Consider the following 22,500-nt stretch of genomic DNA (forward strand, 5'->3'; position numbering starts at 1 on the left):
ATCCTCCCTGCAAACATCAAGTTAAACACTTACCAACTTTATGAAAGAACCCAGTGAAGGTGAGTTGTAGGTGTGAAGCCAGGCTGGGGAAAGTTATGAAAGAGTTACCAAAGAGTTACAAAAAAGAGCTTAGATCTGATTCTTTCAGGTGTGAATGGCTTTTTTGGGACTATCGATATCAAGCACCTTTTGGAGTTCAAGGAATAATCCACTCAAAAACGATATTTTGGTATTTTACCCATTGATACAGCCCCAACATTTTTTGCATGTCAACGGTCAAGTTCAGGATATAGGCCTAGAACGTTCAAGAAGCAAAGTGTAGCATTGCCACATCATCACCGTATCAACAGTGGACTAATGGAAAAAGACCAGAAGATAGTGAAGGGGTCTGTGTGTGTTTACCTGTGTGCCCTCTGCTCAGCCCTCTTCTTCTCCACTCTGTACAGCAGGTGATCCACCCTGGAGGACTTCCTGACCCCCCCAGAGAACCCTCAGGGTTAATAGAGACAGGACACACTGGGGATTTAGACTGCACTTCTGAGGCTTGAACCTCCTTCACTACACTTCTCCCAAAGTATGCACTTGTCTTGCATACTCCCCGTCAAGGATTTAACCATGTTGGAAACTGCCCCACCCAGTGCTCCTACAACCATCCAATGATTTGAAAACCATGACAGGGAGTGCACAAGTGGGAGAATCAGAACACACATCACCATTAAATGCAGATAAATATCATTTAAAAAGTGAGGATGTATTCAACCCAATGGAGAAACTGGGCTGTGTAGGGCTTTAAACTCGTACCCGTATACAGGTTGAAAATGGCAGATTTGGACACTGATAAGCATCTAAATTGGAACACAGCGGCTGTACAGTAACATGCTATACATGACGTCAGAGCTCAGTGGCTGTACAGTAACATGCTATACATGACGTCAGAGCTCAGCGGCTGGACAGTAACATGCTATACATGACGTCAGAGCTCAGCAGCTGTGCAGTAACATGCTATACATGACGTCAGAGCTCAGTGGCTGTACAGTAACATGCTATACATGACGTCAGAGCTCAGCGGCTGTACAGTAACATGCTATACATGACGTCAGAGCTCAGTGGCTGTACAGTAACATGCTATACATGACGTCAGAGCTCAGTGGCTGTACAGTAACATGCTATACATGACGTCAGACCTCTGGCTGAGCTTCACAGCTCTGTATGGGTTTTGACTGACAGCCGTTCTGAACTTCAGCACCGCACGTGACAACAAGTTGCCCCCCCATCCCTCCCGCTAATGTTGTTGACTGAGTGAGGGAAATGCTGTAAATGAAGAGGACTCTACGTATTTAGAAAGAGGAGACGTTGAGGACTATAGTAAATACTGCTTTGATGTCATACCAGCAGCCAAACACCCACATTTCCACTTGACATTTCCATATCATACAACTCATGTCATATACAGTGTCAACGTTTATGATCACTACGTTTGATGTAAAGATCAAGATGACATGGCGTTATACCCTGGGTTGTTCTGAACAGAACGAGCCGGTTTGTCTACTGTGAAGAACATTATCCTCGGCACACCCACCTGAATGAGCTCAGGACTCCTTTCTATGCCAACCAAAATGACCATCTGTTTCCCTGAATTACCTTGTGAAAGCCTAACACTGTAATATCGTAGTTTATAACTTAGCTAGTCATGTTGGCAATAGAACAAGCTTTCAAATGATGCCCACCTGACCCAGATTGGGATTTATTAATGGACCATTTTTGAATTGCGTAAACAACAACAGTAATTGTGTAAAGGCGGGGATGCAGGGCTGTGTTCCAAAAGAAAACTACTACAAGTGTCCTTGCTCTAGTTCCTCACCAGCACAGCTAGGAGAGCTCAAAACAGCACCTTATAGTTGAAGACTGAGTCATAAAAGTGCATTAGAATTAGTTAGGAACTGAGAACCCTTTGGAGAGGTGTGTGGCCACTTGGAGACACCAGTTAGTCCTCTCACTCAAATCCTTTACACATGTTGGTATTATGTTGCACCTGCAACACATTTCCCAGGAATATTATCATGTTACTGAATGTATCCAGACTATTTCAGATTTCATTATCAACAGATAACAAAAGTAAATGTAAAATGCACATAAAATCACCAGTGTAATGTTTGGATTCAGTCTTGTGTCAGGTGAGCTGTTGTGTCCTCAACTTTGGTCTAATCATTTTCCCAGAACCTCCCAACTGTTCCCTTTCCATTTCTGCCATGGTTATGCATACACTTTTCATATTTATTCTGTAAGAAACATTTCAATTTAGCCTCCCTATCCATATAGGCCAATTCCCACCAGTGTAAAGGATTAAAGGAAAGATTCACCTATTTGGAAAGTTATTTTGTTTTTTGAGCGATGTTCTATCGATTCCCGGTGTCATTTCATGTTTTCATGTATATATCTTGCACTATTGCCGTTCACGTTGGGCAGAAATACAGCCGGTAGGTTACGTTTCGCATCGTAGAGGAAAAACATTTGATTCTAGATATCACTATAATCAAGAAGAACTCAGGGCCCCAGATATCACTATAATCAAGAAGAACTCAGGGCCCCAGATATCACTATAATCAAGAAGAACTCAGGGCCCCAGATATCACTATAATCAAGAAGAACTCAGGGCCCCAGATATCACTATAATCAAGAAGAACTCAGGGCCCCAGATATCACTATAATCAAGAAGAACTCAGGGCCCCAGATATCATTATAATCAACCGATATGCAAAACAGCTAAGATAACTAAACGTACCATTTCTCATTTACATAGAGAAAGATATCTGGCCACTCATATAGCCATTAGCCAACACGTACTACGTCTCATTACAGCAGACAAATGGTCCTGTGTGGCTCAATTAGGAAGAGTGCAGTGCTAGCAACAAGGTTGTTTTTCAACTGTTGTTTTCAATTCCCACAGTGATCACTGTTTTCAAGAGCATCAAATCTGTGATGATGCATTATGGTAAATTGTGACTGACTGATCTACTAATAATAATAATGAGTAGTTATATGATGCAAGGTGATTTGTAGATCAGTCAGTTGACAGTTGCCTGCACTGTTGACCAATCCATAGACACACAGATAATGTACAGTTGAAGTCGGACGTTTACATACACCTTAGCCAAATACATTTAAACTCAGTTTTTCAAAATTCCTGACATTTAATCCTAGTAAAGATTCCCTGTCTTAGGTCAGTTAGGATCAACACTTTATTTTAAGAATGTGAAATGTCAGAATAATTGTAGAGAGAATGATTTATTTCAGCTTTTATTTCTTTCATCACATTCCCAGTGGGTCAGAAGTTTACATACACTCAATTAGTATTTGGTAGCATTGCCTTTAAATTGTTTAACTTGGGTCAAACGTGTCGGGTAGCCTTCCACAAGCTTTCCACAATAAGTTGGGGGAATTTTGGCCCATTCCTCCTGACAGAGCTGGTGTAACTGAGTCAGGTTTGTAGGCCTCCTTGCTCGCACACGCTTTTTCAATTCTGCCCACAAATCTTCTATAGGATTGAGGTCAGGGCTTTGTGATGGCCACTCCAATACCTTGACTTTGTTGTCCTTAAGCCATTTTGCCACAACTTTGGAAGTATGCTTGGGGTCATTGTCCATTTGGAAGACCCATTTGCGACCAAGCTTTAACTTCCTGACTGATGTCTTGAGATGTTGCTTCAATATATCCACATAATTTTCCTTCCTCATGATGCCATCTATTTTGTGAAGTGCACCAGTCCCTCCTGCAGCAAAGCACCCCCACAGCATGATGGTCCTCTGTAGCTCAGCTGGTAGAGCACGGCGCTTGTAACGCCAAGGTAGTGGGATCGATCCCCGGGACCACCCATACACAAAAAAAATAATGTATGCACGCATGACTGTAAGTCGCTTTGGATAAAAGCGTCTGCTAAATGGCATATTATGATGCTGCCACCCCTGTGCTTCACGGTTGGGATGGTGTTCTTCGGCTTGCAAGCTTCCCCCCTTTTCCTCGAAACACAACGATGGTCATTATGGCCAAACAGTTCTATTTTTGTTTCATCAGACCAGAGGACATTTCTCCAAAAAGTACGATCTTTGTCCCCATGTGCAGTTGAAACCGTAGTCTGGCTTTTTTATGGCGGTTTTGGAGCAGTGGCTTCTTCCTTGCTGAGCGGCCTTTCAGGTTATGTCGATATAGGACTCATTTTACTGTGGATATAAATACTTTTGTACCTGTTTACTCCAGCATCTTCACATGGTCCTTTGCTGTTGTTCTGGGATTGATTTGCACTTTTCGCACCAAAGTACTTTAATCTCTAGGACAGAACGCATCTCCTTCCTGAGCAGTATGACAGCTGCGTGGTCCCATGGTTTTTATACTTGCGTACTATTGTTTGTACAGATGAACGTGGTACCTTCTGGCATTTGGAAATTGCTCCCATGGATGAACCAGACTTGTGGAGGTCTACAATTTCTTTTCTGAAGTCTTGGCTGATTTCTTTTGATTTTCCCATGATGTCAAGCAAAGAGGCACTGAGTTTGAAGGTATGCCTTGAAATACATCCACAGGTACACCTCCAATCGACTCAAATTATGTCAATTAGCCTATCAGAAGCTTCTAAAGCCATGACATCATTTTCTGGAATTTTCCAAGCTGTTTAAAAGCACAGTCAACTTAGTGTATGTAAACTTCTGACCCACTGGAATTGTGATCCAGTGAATTACAGTGAGGGAAAAAATTATTTGATCCCCTGCTGATTTTGTACGTTTGCCCACTGACAAAGAAATTATCAGTCTATAATTTTAATGGTAGGTTTATTTGAACAGTGAGAGACTGAATAACAACAAAATCCAGAAAAACGCATGTCAAAAATGTTGATTTGCATTTTAGTGAAGGAAATAAGTATTTGACCCCCTCTCAATCAGAAAGATTTCTGGCTCCCAGGTGTCTTTTATACAGGTAACGAGCTGAGATTAGGAGCACACTCTTAAAGGGAGTGCTCCTAATCTCAGTTTGTTACCTGTATAAAACACACCTGTCCACAGACGCAATCGATCAATCAGATTCCAAACTCTCCACCATGGCCAAAACCAAAGAGCTCTCCAAGGATGTCAGGGACAAGATTGTAGACCTACACAAGGCTGGAATGGGCTACAAGACCATCGCCAAGCAGCTTGGTGAGAAGGTGACAACAGTTGGTGCGATTATTTGCAAATGGAAGAAACACAAAATAACTCTCAATCTCCCTCGGCCTGGGGCTCCATGCAAGATCTCACCTTGTGGAGTTGCATTGATCATGAGAACGGTGAGGAATCAGCCCAGAACTACACGGGAGGATCTTGTCAATGATCTCAAGGCAGCTGGAACCATAGTCACCAAGAAAACAATTGGTAACACACTACGCCGTGAAGGACTGAAATCCTGCAGCGCCCGCAAGGTCCCCCTGCTCAAGAAAGCACATATACAGGCCCGTCTGAAGTTTGCCAATGAACATCTGAATGATTCAGAGGAGAACTGGGTGAAAGTGTTGTGGTCAGATGAGACCAAAATGGAGCTCTTTGGCATCAACTCAACTCGCCGTGTTTGGAGGAGGAGGAATGCTGCCTATGACCCCAAGAACACCATCCCCACCGTCAAACATGGAGGTGGAAACATTATGCTTTGGGGGTGTTTTTCTGCTAAGGGGACAGGACAACTTCACCGCATCAAAGGGACGATGGACGGGGCCATGTACCGTCAATTCTTGGGTGAGAACCTCCTTCCCTCAGCCATGGCATTGAAAATGGGTTGTGGATGGTTATTCCAGCATGACAATGACCCAAAACACACGGCCAAGGCAACAAAGGAGTGGCTCAAGAAGAAGCACATTAAGGTCCTGGAGTGGCCTAGCCAGTCTCCAGACCTTAATCCCATAGAATATCTGTGGAGGGAGCTGAAGGTTCGAGTTGCCAAACGTCAGCCTCGAAACCTTAATGACTTGGAGAAGATCTGCAAAGAGGAGTGGAACAAAATCCCTCCTGAGATGTGTGCAAACCTGGTGGCCAACTACAAGAAACGTCTGAGCTCTGTGATTGCCAACAAGGGTTTTGCCACCAAGTACTAAGTCATGTTTTGCAGAGGGGTCAAATACTTATTTCCCTCATTAAAATGCAAATCAATTTATAACATTTTTGACATGCGTTTGTCTGGATTTTTTTGTTGTTATTCTGTCTCTCACTGTTCAAATAAATCTACCATTAAAATTATAGACTGATCATGTCTTTGTCAGTGGGCAAACGTACAAAATCAGCAGGGGATCAAATACTTTTTTCCCTCACTGTGTAAGTGAAACAATCTGTCTGTAAACAATTTTTGGAAAAATTACTTGTGTCATGCACAAAGTAGCTGTCCTAACCGACTTGCCAAAACTATAGTTTGTTAACAAGAAATGTTTGGAGTGGTTGAAAAACGAGTTTTAAATAACTCCAACCTAAGTGTATGTAAACTTCCGACTTCAACTGTATACATTACGTCACTCAGTGAAATAGCAGGGGCTGCCCCCTCCTACACTATGCAGCCCCATGGCTGTAGGCCCTGTGCTAAGATAACAGCATACTGAACCACACACACTCTCCCCTGCTGTAATCCAACAGGGTTTAACCCTACCAACTCTTCAGTTTCTGGGGTCGTCGGGTTTACTGTAATTACGTCACTGGTACACACGAACAGGTCTTAGTACTAAAAGCTTTAGGTTTTCCATTCTGCTGCTCATGTAGGCTATTTGAAGACTGGGACTCATCTAACTGGGTCCATCAGTATGCTGAGAATGCCTAACATATCAATGGACCTTTTAAAAACCATTCAACAGTTATAATCAACACCTTCATTCAGGTTTTTACCTTTTGGCGTTTGTTCTTGAGTTTCTGTGGGACATGTAGGTGAGGGTTCTGTGCAAAAATATGGGCTGAAAACCAACACAGGAAAAAACGATTAGAAATCTGCACATGCATCTTCTGCACCTTGACAGAAATGTCGCAACAGGTTGTCAATGCCAAAAAGAAGGAAATGATATCTAGTGGAAGTGTGCAGTGCATCAAATCTTTACCATCTTCAAACAGGCACACCATTAGAGGCCACAGACAGTAAAGAATGACAGGTGCTGAGAAGGCTTCCAACGTACCGCTATCAAGTTCCTGGTTCTGAGAAACCTGTAGACCTGGGTCGGTTCTGGAAACACAATAGACTGGTTCAACATTCATTAACTTCACAGTAAATTACATTGACAATAACATTATACTTAGGCAACAGACTATTTATCCTAGAGGGGCAATTATTGTTGGCTCCAAAAACAGACACTGGTTTAACATTCATTATCTTACGGTAAATTACTTTACATTGACAACAATATTATTCTCGTATAGTAGAGTACAGTGCAGTAAAGTAGAGTAGAGTTCAGTACAATAGAGTACAGTTCAGTACAGTAGAGTATAGTTCAGTATAGTATAGTTCAGTAGAGTAGAGTTCAGTACAGTATAGTTTCATAGAGTATAGTTCAGTACAAGTACATAAGAGTATAGTTCAGTATAGTAGAGTATAGTTCAGTATAGTTCAGTACAGTATAGTTCTGTATAGTACAGTACAGTATAGTTCTGTATAGTTCAGTACAGTATAGTGTACTCAACTTGTGTGCTCTACTGTATACCGTACTAAACTCTACTGTACAGAACTATACTTCTCTTTCCTGTACTCTACTGTGCTGTAATGTGCTGTCTAAACTTGTGAATCCAACTGTGGTTTGTGACTACTTTGATTTCCCATTGTAGCCAATTCAATTGCATAAATTCCGTGACCGATTTTTCTGAAATTCTGTTACCGATTTGATAACGGAATTTCGAGTTTTAATCACTTAATAATTAACACTAACTAATTGATGTGTGGGTTTTTGGTAACGGAATTTCATGGCACAAGGCAATGTTTCTTAAACTTACAGAAGGCAGAAACATTTCTCCAAAACTAAATATAAGTGTTGATATTAGTTGGCAGGGGCCTTTACTTCAACATTATTGTGTTTTAATGCATTTCTAATACCTTAAGACTTTTTCTGGTAGACGTTTTCTAAGACCCCTTTTCTATCTGTTTTACCAGAAATCCCCGTGTAGTTCAGTTGGTAGAGCATGGCGCTTGCAACGCCAGGGTTGTGGGTTCGTTTCCCACGGGGGGCCAGTATGAAACAATTTATGCACTCACTAACTGTAAGTCCCAGAGCGTCTACTAAATGACTAAAATGTAAATCAAAGCCTTTGCTTATTCATAATTTTTAGGATGGGAAATTGTTGTATCAAACGTATATACACACACACCTTAATTTTTCACAAATATAGACTCTTCACATGTTGTCAAACATATTTCAAATGCAGCACATGCTCATTTCTTAAAGTAGTTCTGGCACATGTCATCTCTTCAGATGAGGAAGTAAGCAAGCACGTGGTAGAATAAATTATCTAGCTACAAATCTAAAATAGGATCCGATTTCTCAGTATAATGATCATGTTGTCAGATGCTTTTAACTTGACGTCTTTCTGGTGAAATGTAGTTATAATTTTGTTGAAATAATGATGGCTCACAATCACAAGGGACACTTCTATATAGGCTAGATTAAATAGAGATGGTTATATAGTAGATTGGTATTTACAAGCAATCTAGCTATATAAAGATTAATCATGCAACAACATTATACGACGACAATGACAGCAACTCACTTTCAAATGCCTGCAAGAACAACTCATGGTCGGCTTGAACCAGTTCCATTTTCGGTTTCTTGGCTGCGGGCACCACAACTGCAGTTGTTTGGTGGCCGTAGACACTGCCGTTCGCTCTGCCGCCACCGGTACCACAATAGCCCACAACGGGACCCGATACGTTGTTGTCGCCGCCAGAAGAACCGTGCTTCTGGGGAGCCATGGCCCAGGAAATAAAAAGTGTCACAGGTGTATTCCAAATATAAAAAATATAGAAACTCAAGTCCTTTGTCAAAACAAAGAGAGCACCAACAACGAGCAAGCTGAAGCTAGCCAGCCGATATTAGCCAGCTATCTTCTTCTTGTCAATTTCATTGAATTAACATTAGACTTGTTGTATCAATGCATTGTTTGTCAGCTACAGTTGTTGATTGGCTAGAAAACAGTTTTTCCGAGAAACAAATTCGATTAAATCGCAAGGAAATGAGAGAAGTTAGCAAGCACCTGGCACGTCCACCTAGCTATGTTTCCTACTGAACATCAAATAGCTAACGTTAGCTAGTTATGCTGTAGATATCACAGCAAATAAGGTGAGTTCGAAAGATGTCATGAAAGAATGCTATGTCGGCTTGGTAAAGCTACAAAACTCTACGCAAATGAACCATTTAGTGCAATTTTCATGAGAGCATCTACGGAATAGTCAAATTGACCGTTTCTTTTTTTTTTTTTTCACATAGGCATAAACTCCCTGAACTCAACAATTCAAACGGTGACTTAAAAGCAACCGCCCCCACATATCCTAGCCGAATTAGAGGCGTTGTTTAGAGAAGTGAGAGTTGTGATTGGTGCGAATCATCACGGGTCTGCGGATGACGTTCGGTAGAGAAGCTTTTGCCGCTCACGCGCAGTCGTCACTAGTTACCACAGCCACAAAGTCAGAAGGCCCGCCTACCGAACCAATCAGACAAGTGATCACTCATATTCCGTTTTTGCGGGAAACGCCTCATTTTCGAGTTTGAGGACCCAATGGTGCTTTCAAGACAACTGGGAACTCGGAAAAGAACGAGGTCAAATGATGTCAGTGATCTTCGGGTCGGAAAGTCGGAGCTCTAGAAAGGCCAGAGTTTCCGACTTGGAATTCCGAGTTGGATGACCGTTCAAAGCGATTTTTCCCGAGGTCCCAGTTGGCAACGTCACTAAAATTCACATAAATAATAATAATAATAATAAAAATAATTGTTTGAACAACAATGTGCTGAAAGTGTGGTGTCACATAAAACAATTTTCTAAATAATATGCCTTCTCTGGGATTCGACCCCTTTCCCTGGTTCTGGTCCCTGAGACCCCAACTCCATCTGCTGAGCTACTGTTCAGGTGATGCTACATGAAAAACTCCTAACATTTACATTTTAGTCATTTAGCAGACGCTCTTATCCAGAGCGACTTACAGTTAGGGAATGCATACATTTTCATACTGCCCCCCCACAACAAACAAACCCACAACCCTGGAGTTGCAAGAGCCATGCTCTACCAACTGAGCTACAGGGCCTAACTACAGTGTAAGGTGTCCCCTAGAGGTTGTTGTTTTTGAGGAGTATTTTTCTCTGCTCATACAGGAATAATAAAGGCCTAGTGCACAATTTCTTTATATATTAATACTTTTTAAATGTGTGATTTATCAGGGGGTTCTGCAGCATCCCCAGCACCCCTATTTCCTGCAGCTATGCCTACAAGCCTTTCATTTTAATAGTAATATATTATACCTGCACATCTGTTGTTACTCAGCTGGTAGAGCACGGCGCTTGTAACGCCAAGGTAGTGGGTTCGATCCCCGGGACCACCCATACACAAAAAGTCGCGTTGGATAAAAGCTTTTGCTAAATGGCATATTATTATTATTTTGGCAGGGAAAACAACTTAGTTGGGAGAGTAAAAGTCTCCCATTAAATGGTGTTCCATTTCAAGAAGGCACTGTGATGCCGAAACGTAGGCGGTTTACCCAATACATTACTCGGAGCTTGTATATAGAGCGTGCAACTCTATTTATTTTATAGCCTACAATTTCAAGTTGTGGGCACAAAGCGCCGTCAGAAAGTATTTTATGTGTAATGTGTATAGCAAACTGTATTCCTATCATGTAATACTTTGTATAATAGTACCATGTATGTAAAGTGTATGAATAATGTATATGTCACAAAACATCTGTAAAAAAAAAAAAAAAAAGGAAAACAAAGTTACTTTTGTCCTCCGAAGAGGTGGGTGGATGGGCCAATCAAATCAAATAAAGAGTATGTAAGTGGGGTTAGGGTGGTGAGTTTCCCCATACACTATAAAGAGCCTTGGGTGTCTATAAAAGTGTCATGTAAGTCCCCAATCAATTATTATTTTAACTAAATGTTTTGCCATCTTCCATAGCTTGAAGACCATGCCTTTGGAAACTGGTACAAAATACCAGAAATATGGATTGCAAGGCTATGTTAAGTTAAATAAATTACTATAGTAAGTGCCTGGATGCCCAAAAAAAAAAAGTAACAGTGTGGACATTTTCATCTTAAATCAGCCAATTTCAAAAATAGAAATTTCTGTGACCATTTCTGTGAAACGGTGAACATTTTACTCGTGGATTACTTGTGGACTTTGAAAATAAACATCTAAAATCAAGATGTGTCAATTTGTTTGTTTACGTGCCATTTTAAAAACAATGCAGATATTGGAGTAAACCTATTTTGGGTTAAGACAAGTAAGGGAAAACATCATGATAAACCTGCAAACTGAGTTTGAATAAGACATCCGATTACAACTTTGCATTTAGAACGGTTGGTTTTATTATATCTAATAAATAACCAAATCATTGATGGATCACTGGATAAAAGAAATACAGGTCTCTTTTCTGCTCCTGCAAGCCGGTCGGCATTCACGTCATCACACTCCCTCACCTGATTGCTCGAGTAGGCGGGCCTTCTTACCTTGTGGCTGTGTTAACTAGTGACGCACACGCGCTACTTCTTTTTCTTTATGTTTATTGGAAGTGTATTACTGTGCGGGATGAAAACAAAAATAACCCAAAAATGGGAACATTGTAATGTTGGGGGGGGGGGGAGAGATCCATACAGACTACCAAAAAATACATATTATTTATTCTGTTAAAACAAAACCGCCATATCCAATCCAAACTCAGGCTCAGGAGCCTGGGAAGGTGGCACATCTTCCATTGCCAAAACCCCTTGCAGACCTTCCGCTGTAAACTCCTGAAGTTCCAGATACTTTTCAGCTGCAGCCACAATGTCCAACTTCTTCGATTTCTTTGATACTTGTGCCATACAGTTAATAACAGATGCAATAAACGGTTATCTTGCTTGTCACACGCGTTGTGTTGCATCCGCGATCATATCTTCCAACACTGTCACTTGCTTTCTCAACACTTTTGGTTGCCTCCACATAGGAGATCTGATGGACCGTCCTGACTTTCGCCAGCTCAACTTCCTTCACCCTTTCAGGGCACTCCAAGAACTCTGGATCATGATCTCCACCACATTTGTCACATGGCCAAATCCTTTACAGTTTTTACATTGTAGCATTTTGTGGAGGAATGGTCTTACCTTACCTTTGCTTTAAATGTGTAGGGAGCAGTGGAGGCTGCTGAGGGGAGGACGACTCGTAATAACGGCTGGAACGGAGCGAATGGAATGGCATCAAACCATGTGTTTGATACGATTCCGCCCCAGACATTACCATGAGCCCGTCCTCCCCAATTAAGGTGCCACCAACCTCCATTGGTAGGGAGGTGTTCTTTGTCAAAAAACTAAAGAACCAACATACTTTTTTCCCTTTCACCATTCTGGTCAGGCCGGGCACTAACCACACCTGCTATTCTCTCCCTTAGGTATTTCACCTCAACTTCCATCGACACCCCAGAGATTACTCCCTTAATGAAGTTCAAAAAACGACACTTCGGATGTCAAGATTCTTGTGATTCCCACTGCACTCGCTCTCTGTTCCTGGGTTTTCCCACGCACAACAGTGTCTAGGGTTTACAGAGAATGGTGCAGCGGCAGTCCTGTGGGAGAAAACAGCTCGTTGATGAGACAGGGCGAAGGAGAGTGGCAAGAATCGTGCAAGCTAACAGGCAGGCCACAAACAGGCAAATAATGGCGCAGTACAACAGTGGTGTGCAGAACTGTCCTTGTCACGGATTGGCTATTGCAGCAGACGACCACACCGGGTTCCACTCCTATCAGCTAAAAACAAGAAGAACCGTCTCCAGTGGGCACACGATCACCAACACTGGACAATTGAGGAGTGGAAAACCTTCGCCTGGTCCGATGAATCCTGGTTCCTGTTGATGTCAGAGTCAGGATTTAGCATAAGCCGCATGAGTCCATGGCCCCATCCTGCCTGGTGTCAACGGTACAGGCTGGTGGCGGTGGTGTAATGGTGAGGGGAATATTTTCCCGGCACACGTTAGGGTCCCTTGATACCAATTGAGCAACGTTTGAACGCCACACCTTGTAGAATCCATGTCCCGAAGAATTCCGGCTGTTCTGGAGGCAAAGGTTGGTCCGACCCGGTACTAGATGGGTGAACCTAATAAACGGAGTGTATCTCAGCAATGTGGAAGTGAAGAGTACGGTACTAATAGGAATGGACTGACCAACAAACATAATGAGGGCGGGGATAGGCACAGCTGAGCAAATAGCCTAGTATAATGACAGAGAAAGAGAGATTTATTCAGCAATTTGGCCTGATGATATATTCAGGGCAGGCGCCATAGAAGCAGCAAACCCGGGCAAGTTCAGTTTCTACGGAAGGAAGAAGCAGTCTTCCTGACGTTCTCAATCCCTGATACGAATCAAGAGGGCAAAGAGAAGAAGAATCTTTGACCTGGATGGACGATATCAATCTGTGGCCATTCCAGGAGTACATGGCTCCGTCCCAAATGGTACCCTATTCCTTATATAGTGCACTACTTTTGACCATGACCCAAAGGGATCTGGTCAACAGTAGTACACTATGTAGGGAATAGGGTACCATTTGGGACTAGGATCATGATGTTTATGTTGGAAGCAGGAGTCATGTGAGATTATGACAGAGGTCTCCAACCCTGTTCCTGGAGAGCTACCCTCCTGTAGGTTTTCGCTCCAAACCCAGTTGTAACTAACCTGATTCAGCTTATCAACCAGCTAATTATTAGAATAAGGTGTGCTAGATTAGGGTTGGAGTTAAAACCTACAGGAGGGTAGTTCTCCAGGAACAGGGTTGGAGTTAAAACCTACAGGAGGGTAGTTCTCCAGGAACAGGGTTGGAGTTAAAACCTACAGGACGGTAGTTCTCCAGGAACAGGGTTGGAGTTAAAACCTACAGGACCTACTTGTCAGTATCTCAGTGATCAAAACTGGTTGAGATTACAACCAACTTTCAAGGGAATTACAAATCATAGTTTGTACATAATAAACTAACAGTAGACTAAATCATATCATAGTTTGTACATAAGCTAATAGTTGAAATACAGTAAGGAGGAAAGAATAGTGCAGAGTTAATCACATTATTTATTAACCTGACATTAATACTTTTTGTTCCCATAGAAACCACAACAAGGTAGTGATTCAGCAAAATCCCCACAGTAGTGCTTGAGTCGACAACAATGGCCAACGGTCAGGATAATAGTCAAGACAGGTAACAGATCCAACAATGATAAAAGCATGATTTCAAAATATATGTTATGACGTACAAATACAGAGAAAACCGTTAAGGTGTCATCGACATGGAAACATGTAAAAATGTTAACCTAGACCAGGACTGCCCAACCCTGTTCCTGGAGAACTACCGTCCTGTAGGTTTTAACTCCAACCCTGTTCCTGGAGAACTACCGTCCTGTAGGTTTTTGCTCCAACCCTAATCTAGCACACCTGATTCTAATAATTAGCAGGTTGATAAGATGAATCAGGCTAGTAACACCTGGGGTTGGAGCGAAAACCTACAGGAGGGTAGCTCTCCAGGAACAGAGTTGGAGTTAAAACCTACAGGAGGGTAGCTCTCCAGGAACAGGGTTGGGCAACCCTGACCTAGACAGTAACTTAAAAGGTGTTATCTTTCTCTTACAGGGAAGGTTTCACAGACAGTTTAAGCCTAGTCCTGGGCTAAAAAAACACACTTTTAAATGGAGATTCTCCATTGACCATGCTTTTTATTCTAGGACTAGGCTAAATCTGTGTCCGGGAAAACGGTCCATAATGTTTAGTCCCAACAGTGTCATTAGTATTTAGGCTAACTCTGCAGTGACATGGACGGAAGCCATGTTTCTCAAATCCCTTTCGGCAATATAAAGTACCAAAATGAGTCAATCACATTTAATGGATGATAGTTTAAAATCAAACAAGTGGAGTGAGTTAGCCTGGTCCTTGATTTGTTTGTACGGTCTTACCCACTCCTATGGTCATTGTTGGCAGGACAGCACAAACAGATCTGGTACCAGGCTTGAAGTCAGTATCCACACAGTAGCAAAATAGTGTTTTCTGATCACTGCCAGTCATGATAGACTGGTCCCAGATCTGTTTGTGCTATCATGTCAACTGCTTGCCATGCCAAACATGGAGTTGACATGATAGCACAAACATATATGGCCCTCAAGCTCTCAGACTGAAGAGCCCCTCTCCAGCTACCCTCAGCTCCCAGACTGAAGAGCCCCTCTCCAGCTACCCTCAGCTCCCAGACTGAAGAGCTCCTCTCCAGCTACCCTCAGCTCCCAGACTGAAGAGCCCCTCTCCAGCTACCCTCAGCTCCCAGACTGAAGAGCTCCTCTCCAGCTACCCTCAGCTCCCAGACTGAAGAGCCCCACTCCAGCTACCCTCTGACTGAAGAGCCCCTCTCCAGCTACCCTCAGCTCCCAGACTGAAGAGCCCCTCTCCAGCTACCCTCAGCTCCCAGACTGAAGAGCTCCTCTCCAGCTACCCTCAGCTCCCAGACTTAAGAGCCCCTCTCCAGCTACCCTCAGACTGAAGAGCCCCTCTCCAGCTACCCTCAGCTCCCAGACTGAATAGCTCCTCTCCAGCTACCCTCAGCTCCCAGACTGAAGAGCCCCTCTCCAGCTACCCTCAGCTCCCAGACTGAAGAGTCCCTCTCCAGCTACCCTCAGACTGAAGAGCCCCTCTCCAGCTACCCTCAGACTGAAGAGCCCCTCTCCAGCTACCCTCAGCTCCCAGACTGAAGAGCCCCTCTCCAGCTACCCTCAAACTGAAGAGCCCCTCTCCAGCTACCCTCAGCTCTCAGACTGAAGAGCCCCTCTCCAGCTACCCTCAGCTCCCAGACTTCCTCTCGCTCCCGTTCCAAGTAACAACAGAGCGACGAACGAGACTTGGGAGGGACGGCAACGCCAGCCTACTCCAACTCCAGCAAGCGCTGATAGAGACCTGGGACTGTATATCAGGGCTACTTTCCACCAGGAAGCTTCCACAAGCAACTCCTCATGGTCTCTTGAGCTCGTCTTCAATAGTAGTGCGTGGTTGAAACAGAATCCTGATCCAACACTGCGCTACCACACCTCTCCAGTTGTCATACCCATCCAGACCCTTCATTTGAGGGTCAGGGCCGACGGGAAGGACCAGGGAGGGATTTCAGACTGTCTGTTGAGCTCCAGTAGTAGTAGTGATGTGATGATCCAGCATTACACTGCTTATACCTATCAAGACCCTTCAGATCTGCAAACACCAAAGGGTTAGGGCCAAGGTCATTGTCTTATGCTAGGTGGCGTCACTCCTACACGATACCCATCCCTAAACTGACAGTCATTGCACTGACATAAGACAATGGGGGGAGGGTTAGGGAGTGATTTGGGACTGGCTGTTAGTCTGGTGAGTAGCTGATGTTAGCCGCAATGCAGTCCTTAGGTCTGGAGTATCTAGGACCGTCCCATCTCCCCTGGAGTCTCTAGGACCGTCCCATCTCCCCTGGAGTATTGTGAAGTTGCCCCTAGATGCTGATCTTGGCTCAGTTTAGCATTTTCCCCACTACTGGTTACGGATAGGATTGGGGGAGGGGGAAATGATCCAAGATCTGTACCTAGGGGAAACCTCACCCCGGGGCCATCTCACCAACTGAATACGACCATGGCTTCAGTGTTTTCTCCACAGTATGTAGGTCATGAGGAGGACGAGGCCTGCGGACAGGGCTGCTATGACACACTGGTGGATGGTGAGGACGCTCTCCAGGTTGCCGATGCGTTCCTCCATGGCACTGGTGTGGAAGTAGTCATAGACCCCCGCCCCGATGCTCCACAAGGCCCACACGGCATCCACGATCAGGGGCATGGTGGCGGGTCAGAGAGGGGCTGAGGCTGGGGAGGGGACCGAGGGGTGTCACAGGGGTGAGAGTTCAGGGTCTCTCCAGCTTCAAAGGGTTTAGCCTACACCTGGGCCATGGAGGCGTGGAAGGTCAGGGACGGCTTGGGACAGGGCTGGGGTGTCACAGGGGTGAGAGTTCAGGGTCTCTCTAGCCTCTCCCGGGTTACTCCTGCAGTAGTCCTGATTTCTACGCTTCCTCACCTGCAAAGGGAACGGTTGGGAATGTAGCTTTAACAGGTTATATAGATGCAATATTATGAATATAGAACGGAATATGATGTTCAGTTACGGTAAGTAGCATAGGTAGTCTACTCTGTTGTAGCTACATGAAAACTAACACGGTCAAAAGTGTAACACACACACACTTATGATCTTATATAACACATTTCACTGCCATGATTCAGGGAATCCTGAATATACTGTTTGTTCCACGGAACATACATGTGGAACTTAGCCTGAGCTTTGAAACAAAGCTAACAATATTGTAATGTTATTGTAGCTAGCTAGCTAACAACATTGCAACTAGCTACATTGTTACAGTGCGGTGCACATAACATCAGACCAGGATGATTATTAGGCCCATATGTATTCGACCAACATTCCACGAATTTGCTACCGTTGGAGACCACTTTTGACAATGACACAGGTACAGAACTGGATGTACTGTACTGATCTCATATTCACAGCTAGCTAGTTTAAGATATATTTTTTAGTTAACTAGCTACATCTTTGCTGAGCTAGGAACATGCCTAGGACTTACCAAGATGACCCAAGCGCACAGGTTAAAATGAGACAAGCTCGCAATCTGCATCCAAGTTCTCTATCTAGCTATAAATCACATAATCATCAACATATAACGTTTGATGCTCGAGATACCAAACCCGGCTAGCAACATGATCCTTGGTTTACTCATCCACTACATCCGGGTGCAGTGCTACATTCAGGAACACATGGGCAGGGCGTCTTCTAAATAGCGTCATAAAATCTATCACTACTGATAATAAACGTAATACTTATCGTGCATCATCATCCTATTTTGCTTTCTAGTGGCTAAAGTCACATTTTGAAAACGACCTGTGTAGCTAACTTCCAGTAGCTAGCCACCAACGTTGGTTTTAGCTAAGTTTAGCTATGTGGTCAACTGGAAGATGACATGGTGTGTCTGGTTTGGACATGTATGTTTGAGATTGTTCGTCATAAAACCTAGCTACTACCAATAAATGTATCTGTATCATCCATAACATTATCCAATCAGATTCAGTCAATTGGCAGAAAAAAGGTTTGAAAGCTCATCTTTTTATGTCGCACTATTACCGGGCGCGGTGGCCAAGTGGTAAGGCGTCGGTCTCGTAAACCGAAGATCGCGGGCTCGATCCCCGTCCGTGCCTCGGAAAGAAAGTCCAGGGTGGACACATTTTTAAACACGACAGTTCCAACGTGATACTTCATGGTGATATTTGATATATATTTCACTCAATATAAAGTTAATGTGTTGATAAAACGTTTATATCTCAACAATGCACTAGTTATATGCTAAGACTTATCATACTTAAATGGTGTTCATCAAGACAAGAAATTGGAGACATCAAGGTAAAACAGGTTTATCGCTAAAACAAATCTAGGAGACATCAAGGTAAAACAGTTTTACAGCTAAAAATCTTAAACTTTATTAGAAGTTTATTTGGCAGGCCCCTCTTAATGACCACCAGTCGGCGCTCCAACTACAATAGTTAGACCAGTTAAGTAGCCCACTGAGATTTTACATACAGATAGATCATATGAGAGAACAACCCTCACCAGACAATGACACATGGATGAAAGAAACGAAAACTAAACTAAAGACTGAGTTCTTGTCTATCTTTGTAAATATATATGTTTGTAAATATAGATCTTGTTTTCAATCCAATGCTATATTTTACTCAGAAACTTGATAAATCCTTATGGTATAGGAAAACCTCGTCGTTCTGATGATTGTTTTGGAGGAGGAAGGTACAATAGTTATTCCCCACACTTTTACGCACGAGAGTGCAGAGCCAAACCTTTCCATTTGGTGGCAATGGTTACTGCAAGATCTCAACTGTCTCCAGGACTAGTCAGGCTGCTACCGCGGGATTGTGTTCTTCTGGAGTGGCGCATGCATGGAGCTCGACGTACCTACTACCTAGTCACCACCACCAAGAATTCTAGAATTCCATTTTAGGGAGGGCCTGAAGAAGAAGCTCGCACCACGCGGCCCACTCAGCACAGCCAGAGCCACGAGGTTTGGGCTACTGTCTCCGGCTGCTGCACGGGACGACCGGTCAGTACACACACACACACACACACACACAGAGAGAGAGAGAGAGAGAGAGAGAGAGAGAGAGGAGAGAGAGAGAGAGAGAGAGAGAGAGAGAGAGAGAGAGAGAGAGAGAGAGAGAGCAGGTGGCTTCATTTCCCCCCGGGTAACGTTACCGGTCTGGGACATACGGTAGCCTACTGCTTTTTTGTCAGGAATAACTTTAGGAGGATATTCAACTGTCTTTGGAGAGATGGGCCTATGTTCCATGCCGATACAAGCCATTCTGTAATCTGTTTCGTGTCTGACTGTGGACAATTAAAACTGCTTTTTTGGAGGATGACACAGACATTTTTCATAAAGGATTTTACTCATAACATTCAAGTCATATGGTAGATTGCGAAAGGGAACCCTGGGCGTGGGCTCAAGAACTCAAGAAGTATCCCCTCGTGTTCCAACGGTGCGCTTTGGAGAGTGTGCCCAACCTGTGCAGTGGCCTACTGTAGCTATGTAGATAAATAGGCCTACATGATGGGTAAGTTTTTTTTTTATTACTATAGTTAACTCTTTCCCTTACCCTAACCCTAAATACTTCTGAGCTACAAAGAGAACAGGCACATTTCTCTCTCACCTGAACGCTGAAGTGTGAGAGCAAGCCAGTTCACTTGAGGACAACAAGGTCATTTCAGTGGATAGATTAGCATAATGCAGAATGATAATTGTCTTTGCTTCACAACAATAGTTTTGCGTTCAAAGCAACTTTACAGCTTTTTTTTTTTTACCCATTTGGAATGAATAAATAAAGTCTTAGTAGTACATTAAAGTAGACAAATACATCAATCAATCAATCAATTTTATTTTATATAGCCCTTCTTACATCAGCTAATATCTCGAAGTGCTGTACAGAAACCCAGCCTAAAACCCCAAACAGCTAGTAATGCATAATCTATATATGCATTAATCTATATAAAAATATGCATTAATCTATATAAAAAAGGCACTCTTCATATAACTAATTAAAATGCCTTTATTTGTATGGCATGTTCAATGGAAACAAAGATTAAAAACTCTGATTAAAAACGAAGATTAAACAACGTTTTTAATCTTTGTTACCATTGAACATACAATACAAATAAATACATTTTAATTAGTTATATGAAGAGTGCCTTGGACCTCCTTTCTTTATGAAGACCAATTTACCCCTTTTACCAAAGAGCACCTTCTGTCTACCAAAACCTACTATTGTGTACCTTAGTAACACCTTCTGTCTACCAAAACCTACTATTGTGTACCATAGCAGCATCTTCTGTCTACCAAAACCTACTATTGTGTACCTTAGCAGCATCTTCTGTCTACCAAAACCTACTATTGTGTACCATAGCAGCATCTTCTGTCTACCAAAACTTACTATTGTGTACCTTAGCAGCATCTTCTGTCTACCAAAACCTACTATTGTGTACCTTAGCAGCATCTTCTGTCTACCAAAACCTACTATTGTGTACCTTAGCAGCATCTTCTGTCTACCAAAACCTACTATTGTGTACCTTAGCAGCACCTACCTTCCTTCTGTTTTCTACATAATCTACATAGTTTAATTCAGTAAATAGATCATTAGTGTGGGTCAATAATAGCCATGTTTTAGCCGTTGTTCCATTGTTCCTGGTGTGTCAGAGGGTGGGTCTTTGTGGGCAAGGTGAGTTAGTGTACGCTCCTCTCAACTGGCCTACAAAGTCCCAGTTTCTGGCCCGCAAGATCACCCAGTTCATCTGAATCTGTATAGCCACAATGTGACACCCCTGGAGCAGTTTAGGGGTCAAGTGCCTTGCTCAAGGGCACAATGGCAGGAAATGGCATACTAGGATACCTAGAATCCCACTAAATGTTTTCCTGTCTGACTTGTGAATTCCTGTGTGTGTGTGTGTGTGTGTGTGTGTGTGTGTGTGTGTGTGTGTGTGTGTGCACGTAGGAGTGTGTGTGTGTGTATACGCGCATGTTAGTGTGTGTGTGTGTGTGTGTGTGTGTATCCACGTGGTGCTACTGCTCCAGGCCCTGAATGTTTAGCTGAGAACGTCAGTGACTATATCTGTGTCTGATCCTCATCAACAGCTCAATAGTTCTCACACCTAGAAATACTTGATTCATTTGCAATAAGACCCTCCACACGCACACATCCGCGCACGCAGGGTGCTAAACCCATCAGGATGTTTTCTCACTAACATTAATCACGTTTTAAAATAGATTACCACGGGCAGGCTGAGCGAATGTGTGATTTGTGATGGACTTATATTAACTCCAATATTAGGATGTCACTCATACAGTCGGCGTATACTGAGGATATGACTAAGTTGTTGATTTGATGACATATGGTTAATCCCAAATAGCACCCTATTCCCTATGTAGTGCACTACTTTTGACCAGGGCCCATACGTCCCAAATGGCACCCTATTCCCTATGCGCCCTGGTCAAAAGTAGTGCACTACAGAGAATAGGGTGCCATGTAGTATATACTGAGCTGAAGTTGTCACAAGGTAGTTGTTGATTTGAGGACGTGCAGTAGGTTATTTAAAGGGCCAGCGGTTCCCTGACCAGGGATCACAACAATGAACCACACAGGGTTTTGGTTTGGAATGTTAGTGCAGTAAACAGAAGGGAAAAAAACGGAATAACTTTGACCTGTTGGAAAAGTTTTTTATGAAAGGCATATTCTTCGTCTTACTTCATCAAGTGTAGTAGAGATGTTAAAAAAGAAGAAGGATGTAATAATTACATTTAGATTTTACAATAAAATCCTATAATTGAATTTTCCTTTATCAGATTATGCTAATTAGATAACAAACATATTTCCCTTGAGAGTGTGGAGTTTTTTTTTCTGAATAATGTTATTTTGTTATTCTGAATAATGACTATTTTCTTATTTTCATCATTATATGTAACCACTATGGACTCTAAAGTCATACCAAAATACTAAGAAATGGGACCCAGTGTCTCTCTGCTTGGTACTCAGCATTAAGGAGACAGATTGGGGGTAAGGCTCTGCTATAGACTAGCGTCCTGTCCAGGCTGTGTACATCAAGCTGCCTCACGCTTACTTGTCCAAAGCTTATTACTATACTTTTACACCTGTACAATGAGTTCTGTGTAGCTGTCACCTGTCCAGATTAGA

General features: G+C 42.9%; 1 protein-coding gene and 1 non-coding gene across 2 annotated transcripts in view; one reads left to right on the top strand and one right to left on the bottom strand.

Moving 5' to 3' along the window:
- LOC121551698 (polycomb protein suz12-A) overlaps nucleotides 1–9,570 on the bottom strand; it is a 32,405-nt gene extending 22,835 nt beyond the window's left edge. The window contains exons 1-5 of the mRNA XM_041864418.1: nucleotides 8,748–9,570; nucleotides 7,169–7,215; nucleotides 6,888–6,952; nucleotides 403–471; nucleotides 34–83 (exon numbers count right to left, since the gene is read on the bottom strand). Of these exons, the coding sequence (XP_041720352.1) occupies nucleotides 34–83; nucleotides 403–471; nucleotides 6,888–6,952; nucleotides 7,169–7,215; nucleotides 8,748–8,949 (433 nt within the window). The 5' untranslated portion in view covers nucleotides 8,950–9,570. The remainder of the gene's footprint in view (nucleotides 1–33; nucleotides 84–402; nucleotides 472–6,887; nucleotides 6,953–7,168; nucleotides 7,216–8,747) is intronic.
- An 8,808-nt stretch (nucleotides 9,571–18,378) lies between these two features.
- On the top strand, nucleotides 18,379–18,450 carry trnat-cgu. Its single transcript has one exon. It is a non-coding gene; the product is annotated as a tRNA-Thr (tRNA).
- The last annotated feature ends 4,050 nt before the right edge of the window (nucleotides 18,451–22,500 follow it).

This window comes from Coregonus clupeaformis, chromosome 35 (genome assembly GCF_020615455.1).
Source record: "Coregonus clupeaformis isolate EN_2021a chromosome 35, ASM2061545v1, whole genome shotgun sequence".
Classification (NCBI taxonomy): domain Eukaryota; kingdom Metazoa; phylum Chordata; class Actinopteri; order Salmoniformes; family Salmonidae; genus Coregonus; species Coregonus clupeaformis.